This window comes from Salvelinus namaycush, chromosome 12 (assembly GCF_016432855.1).
Source record: "Salvelinus namaycush isolate Seneca chromosome 12, SaNama_1.0, whole genome shotgun sequence".
In the NCBI taxonomy this organism is placed as follows: Eukaryota; Metazoa; Chordata; class Actinopteri; order Salmoniformes; family Salmonidae; genus Salvelinus; species Salvelinus namaycush.
The window spans coordinates 41,662,991-41,685,219 of NC_052318.1; the positions used below are offsets into that span (position 1 = coordinate 41,662,991).

Consider the following 22,229-nt stretch of genomic DNA (forward strand, 5'->3'; position numbering starts at 1 on the left):
AGCTTGTTGTTTCTTTTTCGATTTTTATTTTATTTTCAAATATCGATGCAGCATTCATAACAAATAGGAACTCGGAACTTGGAATCTCCGATTTCAGTATGTTCAAAACAACTGGGAAAAATCGATTTCAACAGTCATCCAACTCGGAACTCGAGCCTCTTCCAGAGCTCCGACTTTCCGACCTGAAGTTCACTGACGTTATGCTTTGACCTAGTATTTTTCCGAGTTCCCAGATGTTTTGAACGCAGCATAAAACCAAGGATGTGACGTTTCATATGACACCGGAAATAAATCCCAAAAGGTCTTAACAATAAGTCGTCCATTCGTTTCCAGTGTGATTTTTAGTTGTTATTCACTCATACGTAAAGACTAGCTTAAACATTTGTTGGAGATTGCACCAAGATGGGGGTTGACTAGCAAGCATTTTTATTATAGTTAAACGTTTTCCCTCTAGCCAGCTAACGTTGTCGCTGGCACGTTAGTTACACAGAGCGGTAAATTGGTGGTACTTCTTTTAAACGAGTTAACGTTAGACAGCACTTTTTAGTTGTACAGCACATAACAAGGAAGATGGGGTCGTCGAAGAAACACAAGGAGAAAGGCCGTGATAAGGATGCAGAAGAGCGTCACCGCGAACACAAAAAACACCGTCACAGGGACCGGGAGAGGGACAAGGAACGAAATGTCACCCGAGAGAGGGAGAAGAGGAAACGGTCCAGATCGAAGGAAAGGAGCGGACGGGGTTCCGAGAGAGAAGGTCGCAGTAAAGGAGAAAGGAGTACTGGGGAGCCTCGCGTAAAGAAAGAAAAAGTGGAGGCCGGATATGAAGAGAGTCCAGGTAAATGCAGGCAAATATCCTGGCTTAAACAATTACATACATACATAATTAGAACCAGTCAATGCGCAATACACTCATATAGTCTGCAGGTATGATTTTGAAGATGCTATCTTTTCTCCTGTGTTTTTCACTTCAATTGTAATTTTCCTTTTAGGAATTGGACCACAGTCTGCAAGTGGAGATGCCTCACTTAGCATTGAAGAGACAAAGTAAGTGACAGACATTGAATGATGGTGCCCTGATGATGGTGTAAGTAAATTCTGAATAACTTTCTAACCTGCCTGCCTTTCTTTCTTAACAGCAAGCTGAGGGCCAAGCTTGGTCTGAAGCCTCTGGAAATGACTGACACAACTAAAGGTGAGAAACTTGAGCCATATGGTGTCTCTGGTTAGAACTCGATTGCCATGGCTGCAAACACGTAAAAGACGCACCCTCAGCCCTCAAATGAAGTGGACTCTTCTGATGTATCATGATGTATGGTGAATGGACACTTGCAGGGCGAGGGAAGAATTCATTAATTTTAAATGGACCGCCTTGCCTGGAAATTTGTCACTCGTTAGTCCCACAATTGTGTTTTCAGTCATCATGGAACCACCGGTAGCTGGTGTGCATGTTTTTTTTTTATATGAGCTACAGTTCATTATGATTGCATTGCATCTGATGATATCAGGTAAATCGAAAATTACAATGTAGAAGTGTGATGTCAGGGAAAGTTGTATGCACTAGCTAATGTTTCCAAAAGCTAACCAAACAAAAGTGCATTAGTAGCACAATTTCTAGCTTATTTACATTTGTTTTTACTTACACTTGCATGTTGACTTCTCCATATTGATGATGGTGTTAAGTTTCGGATGAATTTTCTTAGCGGATGTACAATCATCGCAAATTGAAATATGGGGTGTTTCAAGGCCCCGGAGTGAACAGAATTGTACACTCGCAAACTTGATGATAAACGGGGGCTGAGGGGCTTATGTTGCCAACTTCCCTTGCTTGGCTAATTGTTTGGACCGACGGCAAAGATGGCCGCTGGGATTCCCCCAAAGGCATATGGTGAGGGTAAGTGGAGGAGGGTGTGTCTTTTGTGTTTGAAATGCAGCCCATGTCTATAGTAGTGAGGTCATGTGTGAAAGTGTGGCTGATCGTGATTTGACTGGCTCACCCCTGTCTGCTGCCCCAGAGCTTGGTACGAAGGAGCAGCCAATGGTTGCGGAGACTATCAACCCTGTGTACATCAAACAGCAGAACGAGATGAGGGAGAAACTGGCGGCTATGAAGGAAAAGAGGCTCCTCAATAAGAAACTGGGGTAAGGTCTAACTGCAGGAAGGTTTTGGCTGCGCATACTCCACCAACATACTCCACCAACATACTCCACCAACTTGCACTACATTGATAAGTGATCTAATGTAACTTTTTTATTTTCTCTTCGTCTTCCACTTTTTTTTTTCTTCTTCAGGAAAGTGAAGACTTTAGCAGAGGGAGACTGGCTGGACGACACTGTAGCCTGGGTGGAGAGGAGCCGGAAGATGGCCAAAGAGAAAGAACTGGCAGAGAAGAGAGTGAGTAGGGAGGGAACCATGTGGGGAGGAGGAGGGCTGTGAGATGAAGGGAGATGCTTGTCTTAGTTATGATTTTGTACTCAGTGTTTGATTGGTTCCTTTTGATTTCCTTGCTTTCTCTATCAGGCCAAACTTCTGCAGGAGATGGATGAGGAGTTTGGTGTAAGCAATCTGGTGGATGAGGAGTTTGGCCAGACCAAGAAGGTAAAATCTGCTTTCTTGTGTTGAATATCTCAACTGCTCAACTTACGATTATGAAGACACTGTCTTCTGGTTTGTGTATGAGTGCAGGCTAGATTTGAACAGCATTCAGTGAATCTGCCAGTTTCCCCCCTATGGAGTTTGAGACCTGTGACACCATGCTTGACGTAGGATGCTTGATGTCTTGATTCTGTGCAGACTGAGTTGTCGCGCTGTCTGACGTTAGAAAATGCCTCTTATGTTATTCTGCTTATCTTTGTTATAGGCCGCTTACAGTTCTCGGGACCTAAAGGGTCTCACTGTGCAGCATAAGATTGAGTCATTTAATGAAGGGGAGACTGTCATCCTCACACTGCAAGACAAAGGTGAGAGGAGGTTGAAATGTTAACAATAACACAGAAATATATCAATGAAGACCGTGCTTACACCAGACCCTCATCAAACACCCACACACTTGGCCTTTGTGTCTCTTTCAGGTGTGCTTGAAGAGGAGGACGATGTACTTGTAAACGTGGGTTTAGTGGACAAAGAAAAGGCTGAGAAGAATGTAGAGTTGAAGAAGAAAAAGCCTGATTACAAAGCTTACGAAGAGGACGAGAGTGTCGATGACATGGTTACGGTAAGAAAAGAGTTCGTCTTAATTTCGGAAATGCTGTAATATCGCTCTCATGCTTAATTCAATCTCAGTGACCAATGTCCACCTCCCACACTTATTCTCTGCAGTTCAAGCCGCGCACTGTGCTGGGCAAGTATGATGAGGAGATTGATGGAGAGAAGAAGAAGAGTTTCCAGCTGAGCAAAGGGGGCTGTGCTGAGGGGGAACGGGAACGGGAGCTGCAGGCTATCCGGGAGACCCTGAGGAACCAGGCCCAGTCCCTGGAGATGCCTGCTCTCGCTATTGCCTCAGAGTACTACACACCACAGGAGATGGTGAGGGTTGTGGAGAGGTGGTGCTCTGGAGAGGGCCTGGGAAAGCTGTCTTTTGGATATGTTTTCTCTCAGGTTTCATGTGTAAATGTGTCTACTTTTGAATGGTGTGTGTTTTTTTGGAGATTTGTTCACACACAATATGAGCGCTCATTAATGGTTGTTCACACAGATTCTTACTTATTTTGTTGTTAAAGGTGGGCTTTAAGAAGACCAAGCAGCGCGTCAGGAAGATCAGGAAGAAAGCGTTGCCTGACGAGCTCCAACTAGACGACACGCGCAACACCGACTTCGGCTCCAGGTTCTGCTCCTCTCTGCTTCAAGTGGAATATGACAGATGAGCCACCTTAGTTTCAGTCTGACTCTTTCTCTGTCTCTCCTTCAGGGTTCGGGGTAGGGGTCGCAGGCAGTTGGATGAGGGCCAGGAGGTGTCAAAGGAGGGTGTCATCATACCGGGACTAGATGTACCCCAACAGTCTGATGACATCAGAATGGCTGACATGGACATCAGTGATGATGGTGAGGGAGACATCTGTTAGTGGTTTAGTGATGAGCTAAACAAATGTATGATTCACTCATGCCTGGTTTTGTTTAATATTATGACAACACTTACACTTTACTCTTCCTTCAGAGGACTTCACCCCCTCTGAGCCGGCTGTGCTGGAGGAGGACGAGGCAGAGCAAGATCTGCAGAAGCAGCTGGAGAAGCAGAGGAAGCTCAAACAGAAGCAGCTGGAGAAGCAGAAGAAGCTCAATCAGAAGCAGCTGCTCCAAGACTCTGGGGAAAAGGTGTGAGCATTCTGTTCAGAAATGTTCTTCTCTTTACTCAACTTAAAATAACACTGTGGCCAAAGATTCTATCCAGTGCATTGATCCCTCATTTGATGACTGAAAACTGCAATGTTGTGTAGATTACCATCAAAACTGTTGTGCTATTTAAGCACCAATAAATGGTTAAACATTGCTCTCACTCTCTTGTGCTTCAGGTGGCAGAGCAGGTCCCATGGCTTGCAAGAGTGGATGGCAGTGACGACGAAGACAACAAGAACAACCTGAACATTGTATTTAACGCCACCTCTGAGTTCTGCAGAACTCTGGGTGACATCCCCACTTACGGCCTGTCAGGAAACCGAGAGGACCAGGAGGATATCATGGTGGGTACATTGTAAGAGATGGGATATAGCTAATTGGTTAACAATATATAGATCTCATTAGAATTGGCACGTAACCATATCATAAACAAGGAAACTATTACAATTGTATTCTAGTGTGCTCAGTAGAGAGACTTGACATATCCATGAGCTCTGTTGTGTGTTTGCACTTGAACACACTATGTTTTGAGTCTGTATCAACTGTATCCTTCTGTTTTTAGGATTTCGAACAGGAGGCGGAGAGAGATGGGGCCGGAGGATCAGACTCGGATGAGGATGAGAACGTCGGCTGGAGCATCGTCAACGTGGATGAGGAACAGAAGCAGCCTGATGTGAGTGTCATCCTCCTGCCTTGTTGTCTCTTCCATTTCCCCATGCATTTACCAGTAGTGCTGATTGGAGTCCCCTGGTGGGTCATTTACAGAATAACGTACTGTGATTAGGGCTGTGGCGGTCATTTCATTTTGTCAGCTGGTGATTGTCATGCAAATAACTGCCGGTGTCACTGTAATTGACCATTAGCATAAGCATGTTTAACATCCATTGATGCTGACTTTTGGAACATCTACATTTTAGTCGAATAAATCCATTTAATATAGCCTACAACATCACACTAAATTATTTATTTTAGACCGGTCTAGAGAAACATGATGAAAATGTAGTCTATTTCGTAAGAACAGAATAGCATACTCTGAATTGTCTGTATGTTAGGCCCTGATCTGGCTATACCAAATGGCTGTGGGCTACACTAGTTCATTTAGCAGACAAGATTTGCTTAGAGTTCTGTGGTATTCTTTAATAGTATGAGGAATACAATTAAACATAGCTCAATCACATAGAAAGGGTATTTAAAAATAAAAGATTTCTGAGGATTGAGCGGTTCACAAAGAACCAGGTCCTCCTATATGCTTAATTTTTTAAATACATTCTAAGCCTACATGATGCGACTAATGATTTGAAAAAAGTCGCATGAAAGGCATGAGCTCTGCTCTGTTTCTTCTGCAGGCTGCACATACCATCAGTCTAATTCCCAATTTGGCTAGAACTTGATAATATTCTCACCCATCAGACTATTCTTAATTTAATGTGGTCTTTACATATAGCCTATAGCCTACTAATAATGTGTGGAATTATTTTAGATTTGGAATTCCCCCCCCCCCCCCCCCCCCCCCCCCGGATAGCGGGTGGAAGTTTACATGCTTTACATTTTTTATATGCAAGCATAGGCAGCACATCCATGTCCCTGGACATATTCACTATTCATCATTGTTGGGTCAGTACTACTTAAGTTTGTTTTTGGACAATAATTTCCTCCAGTTTAGATGGACGTCATATTCTATTTGTCTTATATTATTAGCCTAAATTATGACTATCTACTCATCACATTACGAAGTCTATCTTACATAAGTTCACAAATGCATGAAATGCTTCATTATAAAGGTGCATTTTTATGGTGAAATGTATCTTCCCCAAACTTAACTATATTATATATACAGTGGGGCAAAAAAGTATTTAGTCAGCCACCAATTGTGCAAGTTCTCCCACTTAAAAATATGAGAGAGGCCTGTAATTTTCATCATAGGTACACTTCAACTATGACAGACAAAATGAGAAAAAAAATCCAGAAAATCACATTGTAGGATTTTTAATGAATTTATTTGCAAATTATGGTGGAAAATAAGTATTTGGTCACTTACAAACAAGCAAGATTTCTGGCTCTCACAGACCTGTAACTTCTTCTTTAAGAGGCTCCTCTGTCCTCCACTCGTTACCTGTATTAATGGCACCTGTTTGAACTTGTTATCAGTATAAAAGACACCTCCACAACCTCAAACAGTCACACTCCAAACTCCACTATGGCCAAGACCAAAGAGCTGTCAAAGGACACCAGAAACAAAATTGTAGACCTGCACCAGGCTGGGAAGACTGAATCAGCTTGGTTTGAAGAAATCAACTGTGGGAGCAATTATTAGGAAATGGAAGACATACAAGACCACTGATAATCTCCCTCGATCTGGGGCTCCACGCAAGATCTCACCCCGTGGGGTCAAAATGATGATCACAAAAAATCCCAGAACCACACGGGGGGGACCTAGTGAATGACCTGCAGAGAGCTGGGACCAAAGTAACAAAGCCTACCATCAGTAACACACTACGCCGCCAGGGACTCAAATCCTGCAGTGCCAGACGTGTCCCCCTGCTTAAGCCAGTACATGTCCAGGCCCGTCTGAAGTTTGCTAGAGAGCATGTGGATGATCCAGAAGAAGATTGGGAGAATGTCATATGGTCAGATGAAACCAAAATATAACTTTTTGGTAAAAACTCAACTCGTCGTGTTTGGAGGACAAAGAATGCTGAGTTGCATCCAAAGAACACCATACCTACTGTGAAGCATGGGGGTGGAAAAATCACATCCTACAATGTGATTTTCTGGATTTTTTTTTCTAATTTTATCTGTCATAGTTGAAGTGTACCTATGATGAAAATTACAGGCCTCTCATCTTTTTAAGTGGGAGAACTTGCACAATTGGTGGCTGACTAAATACTTTTTTGCCCCACTATATATATATATATATATATATATATATATATATATATATATATATATATATATACAGAATAGCATACTCATATATATATATATATATTGCTTCCATCTCATAGTTCTCCACAGCATCAACCACCATCCTGGATGAAGAACCTATTGTCAGCTCTGGGCTGGCTGCCGCCTTGGCGCTGTGCAAGAATAAGGGTAAGAGATTGGAGTAGCCCCACTGACAGAATTTGCTTAGTAAAGGACTGTCATGTAATGTTTCTGGTCTATTCCTCTCGTCTCTCTCCTTTCCAATCTTCATCATTTCTTTCATACTCTCCTTCTCTCCCTTAGGTCTCTTGGACACTCAAATGCAGAAGATATCCCGTGTCCGTGCTCCTACCGGTGCCCTGCCCAATGATAACTACAGCATTGAGGACAAGATGTGAGTTCCCTGTGCTTTGTGTGCTTATATGCTGCCTAAATAATTGCTGCTTGCTCACAGACATTGCAAAAGTTACATCATAAATAAAGTGGCATGTTTTGTGTGTTACATGTATTTAGCGCAGTGCCTCGTTAAGTTGCGGATGTAAAATGGAGTCCTAACTAATGTATGAAAACCCGTTAGCCTCTCCATTTGATAACTCTCTGGCCTTGTTTCTCCAATTCTCTAGGACTATAGATGACAAGTACAGTCGGAGGGAGGAATATAGAGGCTTCACCCAGGACTTCAAGGAGAAGGACGCCTACAAGCCAGACGTCAAGATTGAGTATGTGGATGAATCTGGACGGAAGCTCACTCCCAAAGAGGTAGATTATTTAATATTCCCTTAACATCATTGACATACAGAATGTTGCTTTTGTCAACTGCTGTTTTGACGTAGGTAAAGGGTGCTCATCAAGAATATTGCATGCTAATCCTATTCCTTTTCTAGGCTTTCCGGCAGCTCTCACATCGGTTCCATGGGAAGGGGTCTGGCAAGATGAAGACTGAGAGAAGGATGAAAAAGCTGGAAGAGGAAGCGGTATGTCTAACCTTGCTCACTCAAAGATTATTTTAGTTCACTTTTGAAGTGGCAAGCCCTACTTGGTAGGACTGAAATCAGTATTTTTGTCATTTAAGTTAAAATCTTGGTTTATCTGATAATTTTCATCCAAACTCGCATATGGCTTTCAATTGAATAACACACTTTATATTCCAAATCAAATGTATTTATATAGCCCTTCTTACATCAGCTGATATCTCAAAGTGCTGTACAGAAACCCAGCCTAAAACCCCAAACAGCAAGCAATGCAGGCGTAGAAGCAAGGTGGCTAGGAAAAACTCCCTAGAAAGGCCGAAACCTAGAGAGGAACCAGGCTATGAGGGGTGGCCAGTCCTCTTCTGGCTGTGCCGGGTGGAGATTATAACAGAACATAGCCAAGATGTTCTAATGTTCATAAATGACCAGCACGGTCAAATAATAATAATCACAGTAGTAGTCGAGGGTGCAACAAGTCAGCACTTCAGGAGTAAATGTCAGTTGGCTTTTCATAGCTGATCATTAAGAGTATCTCTACCGCTCCTGCTGTCTCTAGAGAGTTGGAAACAGCAGGTCTGGGACAGGTAGCACGTCCGGTGAACAGGTCAGGGTTCCATAGCCGCAGGCAGAACAGTTAAAACTGGAGCAACAGCACGGCCAGGTGGACTGGGGACCGCAAGGAGTCATCATGCCAGGTAGTCCTGAGGCATGGTCCTAGGGCTCAGGTCCTCCGCGAGAGAGAGAATTACTTAAATTACTTAAAATTACATACTTAAATTCACACAAGACACCGGATAAGACAGGAGAAGTACTCCAGATATAACAGACTGACCCTAGCCCCCCGACACAAACTACTGCAGCATAAATACTGGAGGCTGAGACAGGAGGGGTCAGGAGACACTGTGGCCCCATCCGATGATACCCCCGGACAGGGCCAAACAGGAAGGATATAACCCCACCCACTTTGCCAAAGCACAGCCCCCACACCACTAGAGGGATATCTTCAACCACCAACTTACCATCCTGAGACAAGGCCGAGTATAGCCCACAAAGATCTCCGCCACGGCACAACCCAAGGGGGGGCGCCAACCCAGACAGGAAGATTACGTCAGTAACTCAACCCACTCAAGTGACGCACCCCTCCTAGGGACGGCATGGAAGAGCACCAGTAAGCCAGTGACTCAGCCCCTGTAATAGGGTTAGAGGCAGAGAATCCCAGTGGAGAGAGGGGAACCGGCCAGGCAGAGACAGCAAGGGCGGTTTGTTGCTCCAGAGCCTTTCCGTTCACCTTCACACTCCTGGGCCAGACTACACTCAATCATATGACCTACTGAAGAGATGAGTCTTCAGTAAAGACTTAAAGGTTGAGACCGAGTCTGCGTCTCTCACATGGGTAGGCAGACCATTCCATAAAAATGGAGCTCTATAGGAGAAAGCCCTGCCTCCAGCTGTTTGCTTAGAAATTCTAGGGACAATTAGGAGGCTTGCATCTTGTGACCGTAGCGTACGTGTAGGTATGTACGGCAGGACCAATTCGGAAAGATGGGTAGGAGCAAGCCCATGTAATGCTTTGTAGGTTAGCAGTAAAACCTTGAAATCAGCCCTTGCCTTAACAGGAAGCCCGTGTAAGGAGGCTAGCACTGGAGTAATATGAGGCCTTACAAGACCATTCAGGTTGCAGGGCTTGCCCAGTTTAGTCTAGACCTGGGACGATAACCAAAAATGATCGATATCGATCACTTATCGCTGGCATTTTGCTTATATTTCATTACAATATGTAGCCTATACTAGAGAAATGTGATGTTTTGGAATGAAATCAGTTTGCTATTATGGGTGATTGTTAATTGGACAATTGATGGCTGCAACCATCAATTTAGTTTAAATGATCATAAATAAATATGTGGTGCAGATTAATGTTCTAAAATTATAGTTCTATTTATTCCTAACGCATCAATTCGGGCAATTTATCGCACTATGGATTTTTGTCCATATGGCCCAGCTCTACTTTAAATCAAATCCAATTTTATTTGTCACATACACATGGTTAGCAGATGTTAATGCGAGTGTAGCGAAATGCTTGTGCTTCTAGTTCCGACAATGCAGTAATAACCAACGAGTAATCTAACCTAACAATTTCACAACAACTACCTTATACACACAAGTGTAAAGGAATGAAGAATATGTACATAAAAATATATGAATGAGTGATGGTACAGAACGGCATAGGCAAGATGCAGTAGATGGTATCGAGTACAGTATATACATATGAGATGAGTAATGTAGGGTATGTAAACATATAAAAGTGGCATTGTTTAAAGTGGCTAGTGATACATGTATTACATCAAGATGGCAAGATGCAGTAGATGGTATAGAGTACAGTATATACATGTGAGATGAGTAATGTAGGGTATGTAAACATTATATGAAGTGGCATTGTTTAAAGTGGCTAGTGATACATTTTCTTCATCAATATTTACATTGTTAAAGTGGCTGGAGTTGAGTCAGTATGTTGGCAGCAGCCACTCAATGTTAGTGGTGGCTGTTTAACATTCTGATGGCCTTGAGATAGAAGCTGTTTTTCAGTCTCTCGGTCCCTGCTTTGATGCACCTTTAGTCTAGTCAGTGGTTTGACCAAGGGTGTATTTAAATTGATCCCCCACCCGTCTCTCTTATCAGCTGCTGAAGAAGATGAGCAGTAGTGATACCCCTCTAGGAACGGTCGCTTTGCTTCAGGAGAAACAGAAGTCACAAAAAACACCTTACATTGTTCTGAGTGGGAGTGGGAAGAGCATGAATGCGTGAGTATTTTACAAACCTCTTTCTTTGTCCTCTCTTTCACCCTGCCTTAGATGTATGTATTTCTAGTCTAATTATAGTGGCGCTGTTTGAGAATGACAGAGCAGCTCAGAATATTTCATTTCAGTATTTAATTTAAAGGAGAATGTGACCTACATAGATTATGTACCTAATTATTACTCACACTGCTGTCTGTTTCCCTCTCAATATGTTTTGCCTGTATTCCTCCTCTTTCCTCAGAAACAACATCACCAAATAGATGTGGTTGAGAAGAGGGATCTGACCAGTGAGGATGCAGGCTGTGCACCATTAGACACACAAACACAGACAGATGTTTTACATTTATTTTCCTTGTTGAATAAAATCAAGTAGCTGCATATTGCTGTTGTGTGTAAAGTAGAGTTTTTGCTTTTGACCCTGGATTTATGTAAACAATGATTGTTATTTACATACAGTAAAGATTTGACATGAATTCTTGTTCCTTTTTTTATTTCCCAAATGTATTTGTTTTTTAGGGGCAAATTAAACCATTGAAATTTCAAGGTACTGAAGTTAGGGCAGCATTGTGTGTAGGCTATTTCATGTGAGTCAGGTAAGGTTTAATATGTATCCTCTGTCTCTCCCACTTTAACACACTTGTACAGCACACAACACATGCACTGACTCTCAATTATCTAAAACCTCTCTCCAGTTGATGTCACATGTTCCCGGAATAAATTATGTCAAAGATTTTGGTAGAAATAACAAAGCATTGATTCATTATTGACAGATGCCATTAACCAAAATCTTAATGTAAGTCACACAGACACACACACATTCCCAATTGGGCCCCTTGCTTTGACCCTACACTGTAGTCTATGCACTTGTGGAGATCAAAGAGAATTTGGCAACACCAATCAAATATAGAGAAGATATCAACAATATGTGTATCTTTTGAAAGCTGAATATTAAACATCGAAATGCTCTTGAGATAAATTTGGAAGATGATTATTAGAAGTAGGCCTAAATTACACATGGGAAAGTGGCAAGTTCACATTTACCGAACCAGAGTTTTTGATTAAATCTGAGTCGCAAAATGAAATAACGGAAGCGGAAATAACATAACGGCGGGATAAGGAAGTGTTATCGGAATTTATGAAAACCATTTATCACATACACAGCCAGTGCGGTAACTACCGTCTACTCTTCGTGGTTGGAAAGGGTCACGAAACCGCGTACGACAAGAAACAAGGTAGCTTATACACCACTTCGCGACTCGAATAGTTGTAATATTCTAAACTTCTACGCTTGCTTTAAATCTGATCGTTGGTACGGGAGACTAGCTATAATATATCCATAGAAGCAGACCGCACACGTTAGATCCGTTAGCTCAGGCTAGTTAGCTAGCACACAATCACCATTAGCAAACATTGAATAGTCATGTGAGTTTCAGTTCAATTGTCTGATCCAAACACGTTGCTACGTAGCTAGAAGCTAGTTATTTCTGACGTAGCAAGCTTTGTATCACACCCAATTGTTATGTTAGCTAGTTACACTTTTGCTTGCTAAATGGCTAACTAGTTAGCTCAAGTGAAGTTGCTGGGCGCGGAGTTTGAGAGCTCCAAAAATAGTGCTCCTACTGTGGCTATGTATATTAGCAAACTCACAATGTAGCTTTGCGTGCATTACACTGTGGTCCTGGTCAAGTTAGCATACAATGAGTATTTGTTTCCCACAAAGAACATGGAAAGGTGTTGGTTTCAGTTTTGAACTTGTAAGACAATGAGGTCATGCTAGGCCACTCCCAATATGTTTTATGCAAATTGTGGCACTGCTGTTTGTCATGTTCACCCGGTATGTCCTGTTTAATATACGTTAGTTACAGCTAACAACACCATATATTGACGTAGATGAAGTGTGTGCCTCAACTGTTTAAAACCAAGAGTAGTAGATAAAAGGTGCAATAACCTCCAACTGTAGTGAATTACCTAATTTTCTATTCTGTTCCTTGTGTGAAGGTACTCAAGGTGATCACTGACAGAAAGCAGCCATGTCGTCAACATCCCAGAAACACAAAGAGTTTGTGGCAGAACCCATGGGGGAGAAGCCAGTCAATGCACTTGCTGGCATTGGAGAGGTGCTTGGCAAGAGACTGGAGGAGAAGGGCTTCGACAAGGTGATGCAGAGTTTACTTAACTTTGGAACTTTAATCAATCAATTGAATATATTTCTAAAGCCCATTTTTACATCAGCAGATGTCACAAAGTGCTTATACAGAAACCCAGCCTAAAACCCAAAGCGAAAACAATGCAGATGGGCATAGTGGCTAGGGTTAAACTCTCTAAAAAGAAAGGAACCTAGAGGAACCAGGCCCTGAGGGGTGGCCAGTCCTCTTCTGGATGTGCCGATGGACATAAGAGATAATGGAACTTTGTTTTGTATATTCAATTTACCTAGTGGTTAGTGTGTCATTCATGTTCTCTTTTTTCCCCCTCATTTCTCACTTGTGTACTCCCATAGGCTTACGTGGTCCTGGGTCAGTTCCTAGTGCTGAAGAAGGATGAGGAACTATTCCGGGACTGGCTGAAAGATACATGCGGGGCCAATGTCAAACAGCAGGGCGATTGCTATGGCTGCCTGCGTGAGTGGTGCGATTCTTTCCTGTAGAGAAGCTATTTTCTCCAGTTTCAGTTTTTCCAATTTCTAAATCCCCAACATCCATTTACCTCTACTGTGGTCTCACATCAACTTACACCTCATATGGACTCTCACTGCACATGAGGAAGTTAAGCAAAGTCGGACGTCGTAACATCCAGTTATTTTTGAACTATAGTCTTATAGACTTATGAATGCTTTTAAATCAGTAAGACATACTTTGCTGCAGTCATCCATGGGGTTGTTACACCCAACTGTGTAGCTCTGTAATGCTGACCTTTTCTATGATTCAAATCTTTGGCTGCACAGAAACGTTGGGAATGAGCTCATTTTGGTTTTCCTGCAATGTTATTTCAATTTGTTCTCTCTGTCAAAGGAAATAACTTTTATCAACACGGTCCCTTCACATAAAAGGTATAACTAATGTTTGTACTCATCTCCAACTGACGGTTTGCCCTTGCATTTATTTAAATTAACTTATAATAGGATTTTAAACCATTTGATACCACATAGCTTTAACATCTGTAGTTAAAATGTCAAGATGTTACCGTTCATTTTTACAAAACAGAGTTCCCAGGAAACACTAAGGTGTAATTGCTCCATGTTATCTTGTGTTTGTTTTTGTCAAAGTTGAAGAGATGCCTCAATGTTGTAATACATTTTTTTTTGCGATCTACTTAAGAAGTTAGCTACCACAAATCACCTAATTTTCGATTTTCACACACAAAATGAAAGCCTAAAGTAAACCCACGAAAAGGAGCACTGTTCCGGGAAGTAATTTCGAAGCATGCGAGTGTTGCTTGCTAACTTTTAATTGCTGAATGATGTTTTTTTCTGAAATACTGGTTCATGTTTTTGTGTTTGACTGTGAAAGCATATTAGCTTTTATATTGTTCTTTTGAAATGAACAAAACCAACTGCAAGATCTGGACAATTCTGGGTTTGTTTTGTTTTTGCCATTTTTGGGGGGGAAATAAAATCACAAATGAAATGCAGACTTGTTTTTGGTGACAGTGTTTATTTTAAACTTTGATTACCATGTCTCCTTTTATTCAGAGCTCTTTATTTTTAAGAAATATAAACAGTGAAGGTCTACATTGTAACACTGATCTGAAGAGTGATAATATTCCTAAGCAACCTTAAAGACTGGTCTCGAAATGAATAACAATTTATGAAATGTACTTCTTAGTTAATGCTATTGTCATAGGCATAACTTATTTATTATTAGGCACCCACTTGACAAATTAAACCGCTTTTATCATTTATCCAGGCTGTATCACAACCGGCTGTGATTGGGAGTCCCATAGGGCGGCGCACAATTCGACCAGCGTTGGCCGTTGTAGGCCGCCATTGTAAATAAGAATTTGTTCTTAACTGACTTGCCTAGTTAAATGAAGATTCAATTACTGATCCAGTGGCACCTACATTTCTGCAACAACGCTTAAAAAAGTGACATCCAGGACTGTCTATCGCAGACAAACTATTTAACAAAAGCTGATTAGGGCAGGCAATGGATATTTACCATGAAGTGTGTATTAAAAGTTCCAAATAATTCCAATTTGTGTTGTCACCCCTCTCCATCATCCATCTTGCCTATTGAGTTGATTTGAGAAATTAGCTATTTAATGTTGCATAATGTATTTACAGTATATCCACTTGTATGTTTTTCTTCGGTTCAAGATTCTGTTAGCTTTGTTGGTGTGTTTTAGATGTGTATTTGTTTTGAAAGGCTATCATCATGACTCCTTATATGTTGATGGTTACGTATTGTTTATGTAAATGTACATTTTTGTCTGGACATTGTTTTTCACAACCATCCTGTGGCTTGTCTCAAAGGAGTGCACAGAAGAGCTTCTTCTCCCTGAATGGGTTCTCCGAGGTGGGCACAGGGGTGATGAGGGGGTCCTCAATGGCGTGGGTATCACAGTATGCCATCAGGTCTGCAGCCGCCTTTGATACCTGAGGGTGGCAAGTAGTGGTAATCAAGACTGGAAATGAAGGTGTGGGCATTCACCAAAGGCATTAAGGCACGCGCAATGTGCCCCCTCAGTTTCAATGGGCATGATGCCTCTGCCGAGGCTTACCTTGATCCTGCAAAAGCTGGCTTCAATCTTCAATTGCTCCACCAGCTTCCTGGCTTGGCCGACACTCATGGTGCTGTTCACTGGGGTGTCTCCTTTCATCCTGTCAAGAGAGCCAAGAATAAATTTGGCACATGTTTGACGCAAACACATTCAATTATTTGTTTCAGAAAAAAGACCACTGACGGCTGGAAAGGCAGATGTACATCATGGTGCATCACATTAAAACATTGCACTGCATTCATTCTAGGTAGATTACATTTCTATGGATTCTTATCAGTGAAAATATATATGAATCACTGACTGCATCCAATTCCACTCCCTCCTAAATTTGACACACTTTTTTAGCTCATTTACTTCAATCTTCCTCTGCTCTCCTTCCTCCTCTGTCTATCTCCAGGGACCAATGGTGTAATTTACTACTTCCTTGCCACTCAGGGCTCCCGAGTGGCGCAGCGGTCTAAGGCACTGCATTTCACTGCTAGAGGTGTCACTACAGACCCTGGTTCGGTTCCAGGCTGTATCACAGCCGGCCGTGATTGGGAGTCCCATAGGGCAGCGCACAATTGGCCCAGCATCGGGGTTAGGGGTGTGGCCGGGGTGTGGTGTGGCCGGGGTAGGCCGTCATTGTAAAATAAGAATTTGTTCTTAACTGACTTGCCTAGATAAAGGTTAAATAAAAAAATACAAATAAGCTCCCTGCCCAAGAAAAACAATATCTCATCTATATATAATAAAAAGCTCTATAATACAGGGATGTTTTTATACTGGACAAAAATATAAACGCAACATGTTGGTCCCATGTTTCTCGAGCTGAAATAAAAGATCCCAGAAATGTTCCATATGCACAAAGAGATTATTTCTCTCAAATTATGTGCACAAATTTGTTTGCATCTGTTTGTGAGCATTTCTCCTTTGCTAAGATAATCCATCCACCTGACAGGTGTGGCAAAAAAGAGAAACTGATTAAACAGCATGATCTTTTTACAGGTGCACCTTGTGCTGGGGACAATAAAAGGCTACTCTAAAATGTGCAGTTTTGTCACACAACACAATGCCACAGATGTCTCAAGTTTTGAGGGAGTGTACAGTTGGCATGCTGACTGCAGGAATGTCCACCAGACTTGTTGCCAGAGAATTAAATGTTCATTTATCTACCATAAGCCGCCTCCAACGTCGTTTTAGAGAATTTGGCAGTATGTCCAACCGGCCTCACAACCGCAGACCGCGTGTAACCATGCCATCCCAGGACCTCCAAATCCGGCTTCTTCACTTGCGGGATTGTCTGAGACCAGCCACCCGGACAGCTGATGAAACTGAGGAGAATTTCTGTCTGTAATAAAGCCTTTTTTTGTGGGAAAACTCATTCTGATTGGCTGGGCCTGGCTATCAAGTGGATGGGCCTATGCCTTCCCTGGCTCACCCATGTCTGCGCCCCTGCCCAGTCATGTGAAATCCATAGATTAGGGCTTAATGAATTTATTTCAATTGAGTGATTTCCTTATATGAACTGTAACATCCAGGACCTTTTTACTAGGCGGTGTCAGAGGAAGGCCCAAAAAATTGCAAAGACTCCAGTCGCCCAAGTCACAGACTGTTCTCTCTGCTACCTCACGGCCAGCGGTACCAGAGTGCCAAGTCTAGGTCCAAAAGGCTCCTTAACAGCTTCTACCCCCAAGCCATAAGACTACTGAACAATTAATCAAATGACCACCCAGACTATTTACATTGACCCCCCCCCCCTTTGTTTTTAAACTGCTGCTACTCGCTGTTTATTATCTATGCATAGTCACGTTACCCCTACATACATGTACAAATTACCTCGACTAACTTGTACCCCCTATATAGCCTCATTATTGTTATTTTATTGTGTTAATTTTTACTTTATTTTATTTAGTAAATATTTTCGTAACTCTATTTCTTGAACTGCATTGTTGGTTAAGGGCTTGTAATTAAGCATTTCACGGAAATACTGTTATATTCGGCGCATGTGACGAATACAATTTCATTTGATTTGAACTCAGTAAAATCGTTTAAATTGTTGCATGCATCTTTACAAGCTGTAGGACAATTCATAATGTGTACATGGATGATTGGTTTAATTGTCAGTGTACAATTTATTTGCTATACAGATAGTCATCTTAAGTCGGTTAAAGATGCAATCTCAAACTTTTGTAAAATTTCAGCCAGTAGTTTTTGAAAGTGGTGCTCACGAGCCAAACATGGTCCCCGTTGTTCGTGTACTACGTCATCCAATTGTGTACTATGTCATCCATTTCGTATGATATGTTACGAATTTTGCAATTTGTATGATATCATACGAATTTAGCATTTCGTGGGATATGTTATGAATCCAATTCGTGCAATATATGTTATGATTTTGGATCCTGAAGGGCATCTTTAATATGTGTATATGTACTGGCTGAAAGATAAGTGCTTTTTATAGAATATGTGGACCACCAAGAGTACAATACACGTATGTTCAGAGACCATGTATGATTTTCTCTACCATTACCACTCTAGCTGTAATCTTTGAATAATGTAAAATAGGTTATATTCTATTAATTTTATCATGAGTTTGTCTGTCATTATGTGTTCAAGCAGACAGCACTATGATCCCAATGGCAGGACAATCTCTAGAGCTTATAGAAAGTATAGAAACAGCCCCTTATTCTTGTTGAAAACAAATAGTTTTAGGTCAGGATGATGGGATTTTGTAGATATACACTGCTCAAAAAATAAAGGGAACAATTAAACAACACAATGTAATTCCAAGTCAATCACACTTCTGTGAAATCAAACTGTCCACTTAGGAAGCAAAACTGATTGACAATAAATTTCACATGCTGTTGTGCAAATGGAATAGACAAAAGGTGGAAATTATAGGCAATTAGCAAGACACCCCCAATAAAGGAGTGATTCTGCAGGTGGTGACCACAGACCACTTCTCAGTTCCTATGCTTCCTGGCTGATGTTTTGGTCACTTTTGAATGCTGGCGGTGCTCTCACTCTAGTGGTAGCATGAGACGGAGTCTACAACCCACACAAGTGGCTCAGGTAGTGCAGCTCATCCAGGATGGCACAGGGCGCCAGTGGCGAATTTGCCAATCTTGGTGTTCTCGGGCAAATGCCAAACGTCCTGCACGGTGTTGGGCTGTAAGCACAACCCCCACCTGTGGACGTCGGGCCTCATGGAGTCTGTTTCTGACCGTTTGAGCAGACACATGCACATTTGTGGCCTGCTGGAGGTCATTTTGCAGGGCTCTGGCAGTGCTCCGCCTTGCACAAAGGCGGAGGTAGCGGTCCTGCTGCTGGGTTGTTGCCCTCCTACGGCCTCCTCCACGTCTCCTGGTGTACTGGCCTGTCTCCTGGTAGCGCCTCCATGCTCTGGACACTACGCTGACAGACACAGCAAACCTTCTTGCCACAGCTCGCATTGATGTGCCATCCTGGATGAGCTGCACTACCTGAGCCACTTGTGTGGGTTGTAGACTCCGTCTCATGCTACCACTAGAGTGAGAGCACCGCCAGCATTCAAAAGTGACCAAAACATCAGCCAGGAAGCATAGGAACTGAGAAGTGGTCTGTGGTCACCACCTGCAGAATCACTCCTTTATTGGGGGTGTCTTGCTAATTGCCTATAATTTCCACCTTTTGTCTATTCCATTTGCACAACAGCATGTGAAATTTATTGTCAATCAGTGTTGCTTCCTAAGTGGACAGTTTGATTTCACAGAAGTGTGATTGACTTGGAGTTACATTGTGTTGTTTAAGTGTTCCCTTTATTTTTTTGAGCAGTGTATTTGATATGGACAGTTATTTATGGGACCTCATTTGACGGGAACACACCAATTGAATGGCTCAAGCAGCCAAAAAACTGGGCCAAATGCACAAATGCCTCAACACAAAGATCTAAATGTATGTGAATATCATCAAATCATATCAACATCAAATATGCGAAGGATATAAGCACACCACTGCCTGGTTAATACAAATCAAGTTGAAGTGACAGTACACCACTGCCTGGCTAATACAAATCAAGTTGAAGTGACAGCACACCACTGCCTGGTTAATACAAATCAAGTTGAAGTGACAGCACACCACTGCCTGGTTAATACAAATCAAGTTGAAGTGACAGCACACCACTGCCTGGTTAATACAAATCAAGTTGAAGTGACAGTACACCACTGCCTGGCTAATACAAATCAAGTTGAAGTGACAGCACACCACTGCCTGGCTAATACAAATCAAGTTGAAGTGACAGTACACCACTGCCTGGTTAATACAAATCAAGTTGAAGTGACAGCACACCACTGCCTGGTTAATACAAATCAAGTTGAAGTGACAGTACACCACTGCCTGGCTAATACAAATCAAGTTGAAGTGACAGCACACCACTGCCTGGCTAATACAAATCAAGTGGAAGTGACAGCACACCACTGCCTGGTTAATACAAATCAAGTTGAAGTGACAGTACACCACTGCCTGGCTAATACAAATCAAGTTGAAGTGACAGCACACCACTGCCTGGCTAATACAAATCAAGTGGAAGTGACAGTACACCACTGCCTGGTTAATACAAATCAAGTTGAAGTGACAGTACACCACTGCCTGGCTAATACAAATCAAGTGGAAGTGACAGTACACCACTGCCTGGCTAATACAAATCAAGTGGAAGTGACAGTACACCACTGCCTGGCTAATACAAATCAAGTTGAAGTGACAGTACACCACTGCCTGGTTAATACAAATCAAGTTGAAGTGACAGTACACCACTGCCTGGTTAATACAAATCAAGTTGAAGTGACAGTACACCACTGCCTGACTAATACAAATCAAGTTGAAGTGACAGCACACCACTGCCTGGCTAATACAAATCAAGTGGAAGTGACAGTACACCACTGCCTGGTTAATACAAATCAAGTTGAAGTGACAGTACACCACTGCCTGGCTAATACAAATCAAGTTGAAGTGACAGTACACCACTGCCTGGTTAATACAAATCAAGTTGTAGTGACAGTATGCAGAGAAAGTTCAACAGGAAACAAATAATGAATGGACAAGAAGTGTGAAGAGAAATTGCTAACTGGAGAAAGAGAGAGGCAAAAACACCAGTCCATTCTGGGCCTCTCCCACTCCTCTGATTATTCCTTTCCTTCATCACCTCTTGTCATCCTCTCCCTTACCCTTGTTGTATTCCTCTTCAGGTGCTTTCTCTCTCTCCACTTCTCTCTCTCCCTCTCTCTCTCCCTCTATCTGCCCGTGTTAGGGATTTTAGTGTAGCTGAACCCCACCCCTCATGTATGCTACACCGTTCTGGTAAACAGTCCTGTACCCTGAAATTCTGTTATAATGAACATCAGACTCCTAGTACATGCATAAGAACCCCCTCTGCAGTGAGTGGAACCTTCCGGGCAAAGGGAGGAGGGCTCCATTGGAATCGATTTTCTTCTGCGAGCTGGATCATACCATCTCTACATGAAAATAAAGGGGAATGAGGCGGATATGGAGTCTCACAGACTAAATCGTTGACATAACAAAAGATGAACATGATGTTGTGTCCAGGCCAAATACAATATTCACAATCATTGATATGCACTGTTAGAATTTATATTATTTATTAGTTACTCTCTACCTCTCTCTTCTGTTGCCATGGGAACTGCTGCAGTCTCTGGGCTCTTTGACTTTTACATTCTATCATCATACTGCCCTCAATGGTCTCTCCCACCTTGGCAAGAGATATTTGTAGTCCCCCCTACCAACGCTGCCCATCACTTGCCCCTTCCTTTCTCCACCCTTCCTCCCTTTCCCATCACGCCTCTCATGTTACAGTCTCTATCTCAATCTATTAAATTGGAGAGAATAGAAGATGTGAACAAGGACAATGGCATGGATAATATTTCTTATAATGTTGAATTCAGTTGAATTATTTTTCTATTAATGATGAACATATTAATAAGAATTTCTATGAGCTGTTAAGCATAGGCTATGGTTTTGACCACGTTATCTTCCCTAATCTAATCTATCTTATCTTTCTCATTTGAAATGTCTACATCCATTCTCATACATAACAATTTTCATGGGTTACATACTGATGGTGTGAAATTATATCAACTTCAACCTCTGTGCATCCTTTGCACATGAACGAGTCGGTTTGCTCTTGAAGTTTGTCCTCTCGTCCGTATCTTATTTGCAGTTTGGCTGTAGTTTTTGCATTTTTAGAAAGTAGCTAGCTAGCTACAATAAATAGAAGTGTGTATCATAAATATTATACGATGTTTAACTTTGAATAATGACAATTATGTGTATGTACATTATTTATCTATAGTGCTTGAGGTACTATAGACGAAAAGGTGACTATAAGGATGTTGCACATTTCGATGCATTCTTGCCAATCACTTGCACTTGCCTTGCGCGAGTTAGCCATTTTTCCCATGTAGCTGGCTATAACGTTAGCTTGCTACATTTATATGTGTATTGCTATAAAGA

At 42.0% G+C, this 22,229-nt stretch overlaps 3 protein-coding genes across 3 annotated transcripts; 2 read left to right on the plus strand and 1 right to left on the minus strand.

Moving 5' to 3' along the window:
• The first annotated feature begins 300 nt into the window (after positions 1 to 300).
• On the plus strand, positions 301 to 11,497 carry LOC120057240 (U4/U6.U5 tri-snRNP-associated protein 1-like). The gene is made up of 20 exons (XM_039005782.1): positions 301 to 838; positions 993 to 1,047; positions 1,140 to 1,195; positions 2,016 to 2,142; positions 2,293 to 2,395; positions 2,522 to 2,599; positions 2,862 to 2,961; positions 3,073 to 3,215; positions 3,320 to 3,526; positions 3,721 to 3,824; positions 3,909 to 4,042; positions 4,155 to 4,312; positions 4,510 to 4,677; positions 4,896 to 5,006; positions 7,339 to 7,426; positions 7,562 to 7,652; positions 7,882 to 8,017; positions 8,143 to 8,232; positions 10,906 to 11,027; positions 11,266 to 11,497. Exons 1-20 carry the CDS (start codon positions 571 to 573, stop codon positions 11,282 to 11,284), a joined length of 2,358 nt encoding a protein of 785 aa, XP_038861710.1. The 5' UTR covers positions 301 to 570; the 3' UTR covers positions 11,285 to 11,497.
• Positions 11,498 to 12,125: 628 nt separating this feature from the next.
• LOC120057241 (barrier-to-autointegration factor) lies at positions 12,126 to 14,654 on the plus strand. Its single transcript, XM_039005783.1, has 3 exons — positions 12,126 to 12,256; positions 13,023 to 13,180; positions 13,525 to 14,654. Exons 2-3 carry the CDS (start codon positions 13,055 to 13,057, stop codon positions 13,669 to 13,671), a joined length of 273 nt encoding a protein of 90 aa, XP_038861711.1. The 5' UTR covers positions 12,126 to 12,256; positions 13,023 to 13,054; the 3' UTR covers positions 13,672 to 14,654.
• Positions 14,655 to 15,448: 794 nt separating this feature from the next.
• LOC120056595 (guanine nucleotide-binding protein G(I)/G(S)/G(O) subunit gamma-3-like) lies at positions 15,449 to 15,842 on the minus strand. The gene is made up of 2 exons (XM_039004794.1): positions 15,744 to 15,842; positions 15,449 to 15,618 (listed from the first exon to the last, which is right to left on the minus strand). Exons 1-2 carry the CDS (start codon positions 15,840 to 15,842, stop codon positions 15,490 to 15,492), a joined length of 228 nt encoding a protein of 75 aa, XP_038860722.1. The 3' UTR covers positions 15,449 to 15,489.
• Positions 15,843 to 22,229: the final 6,387 nt, after the last annotated feature.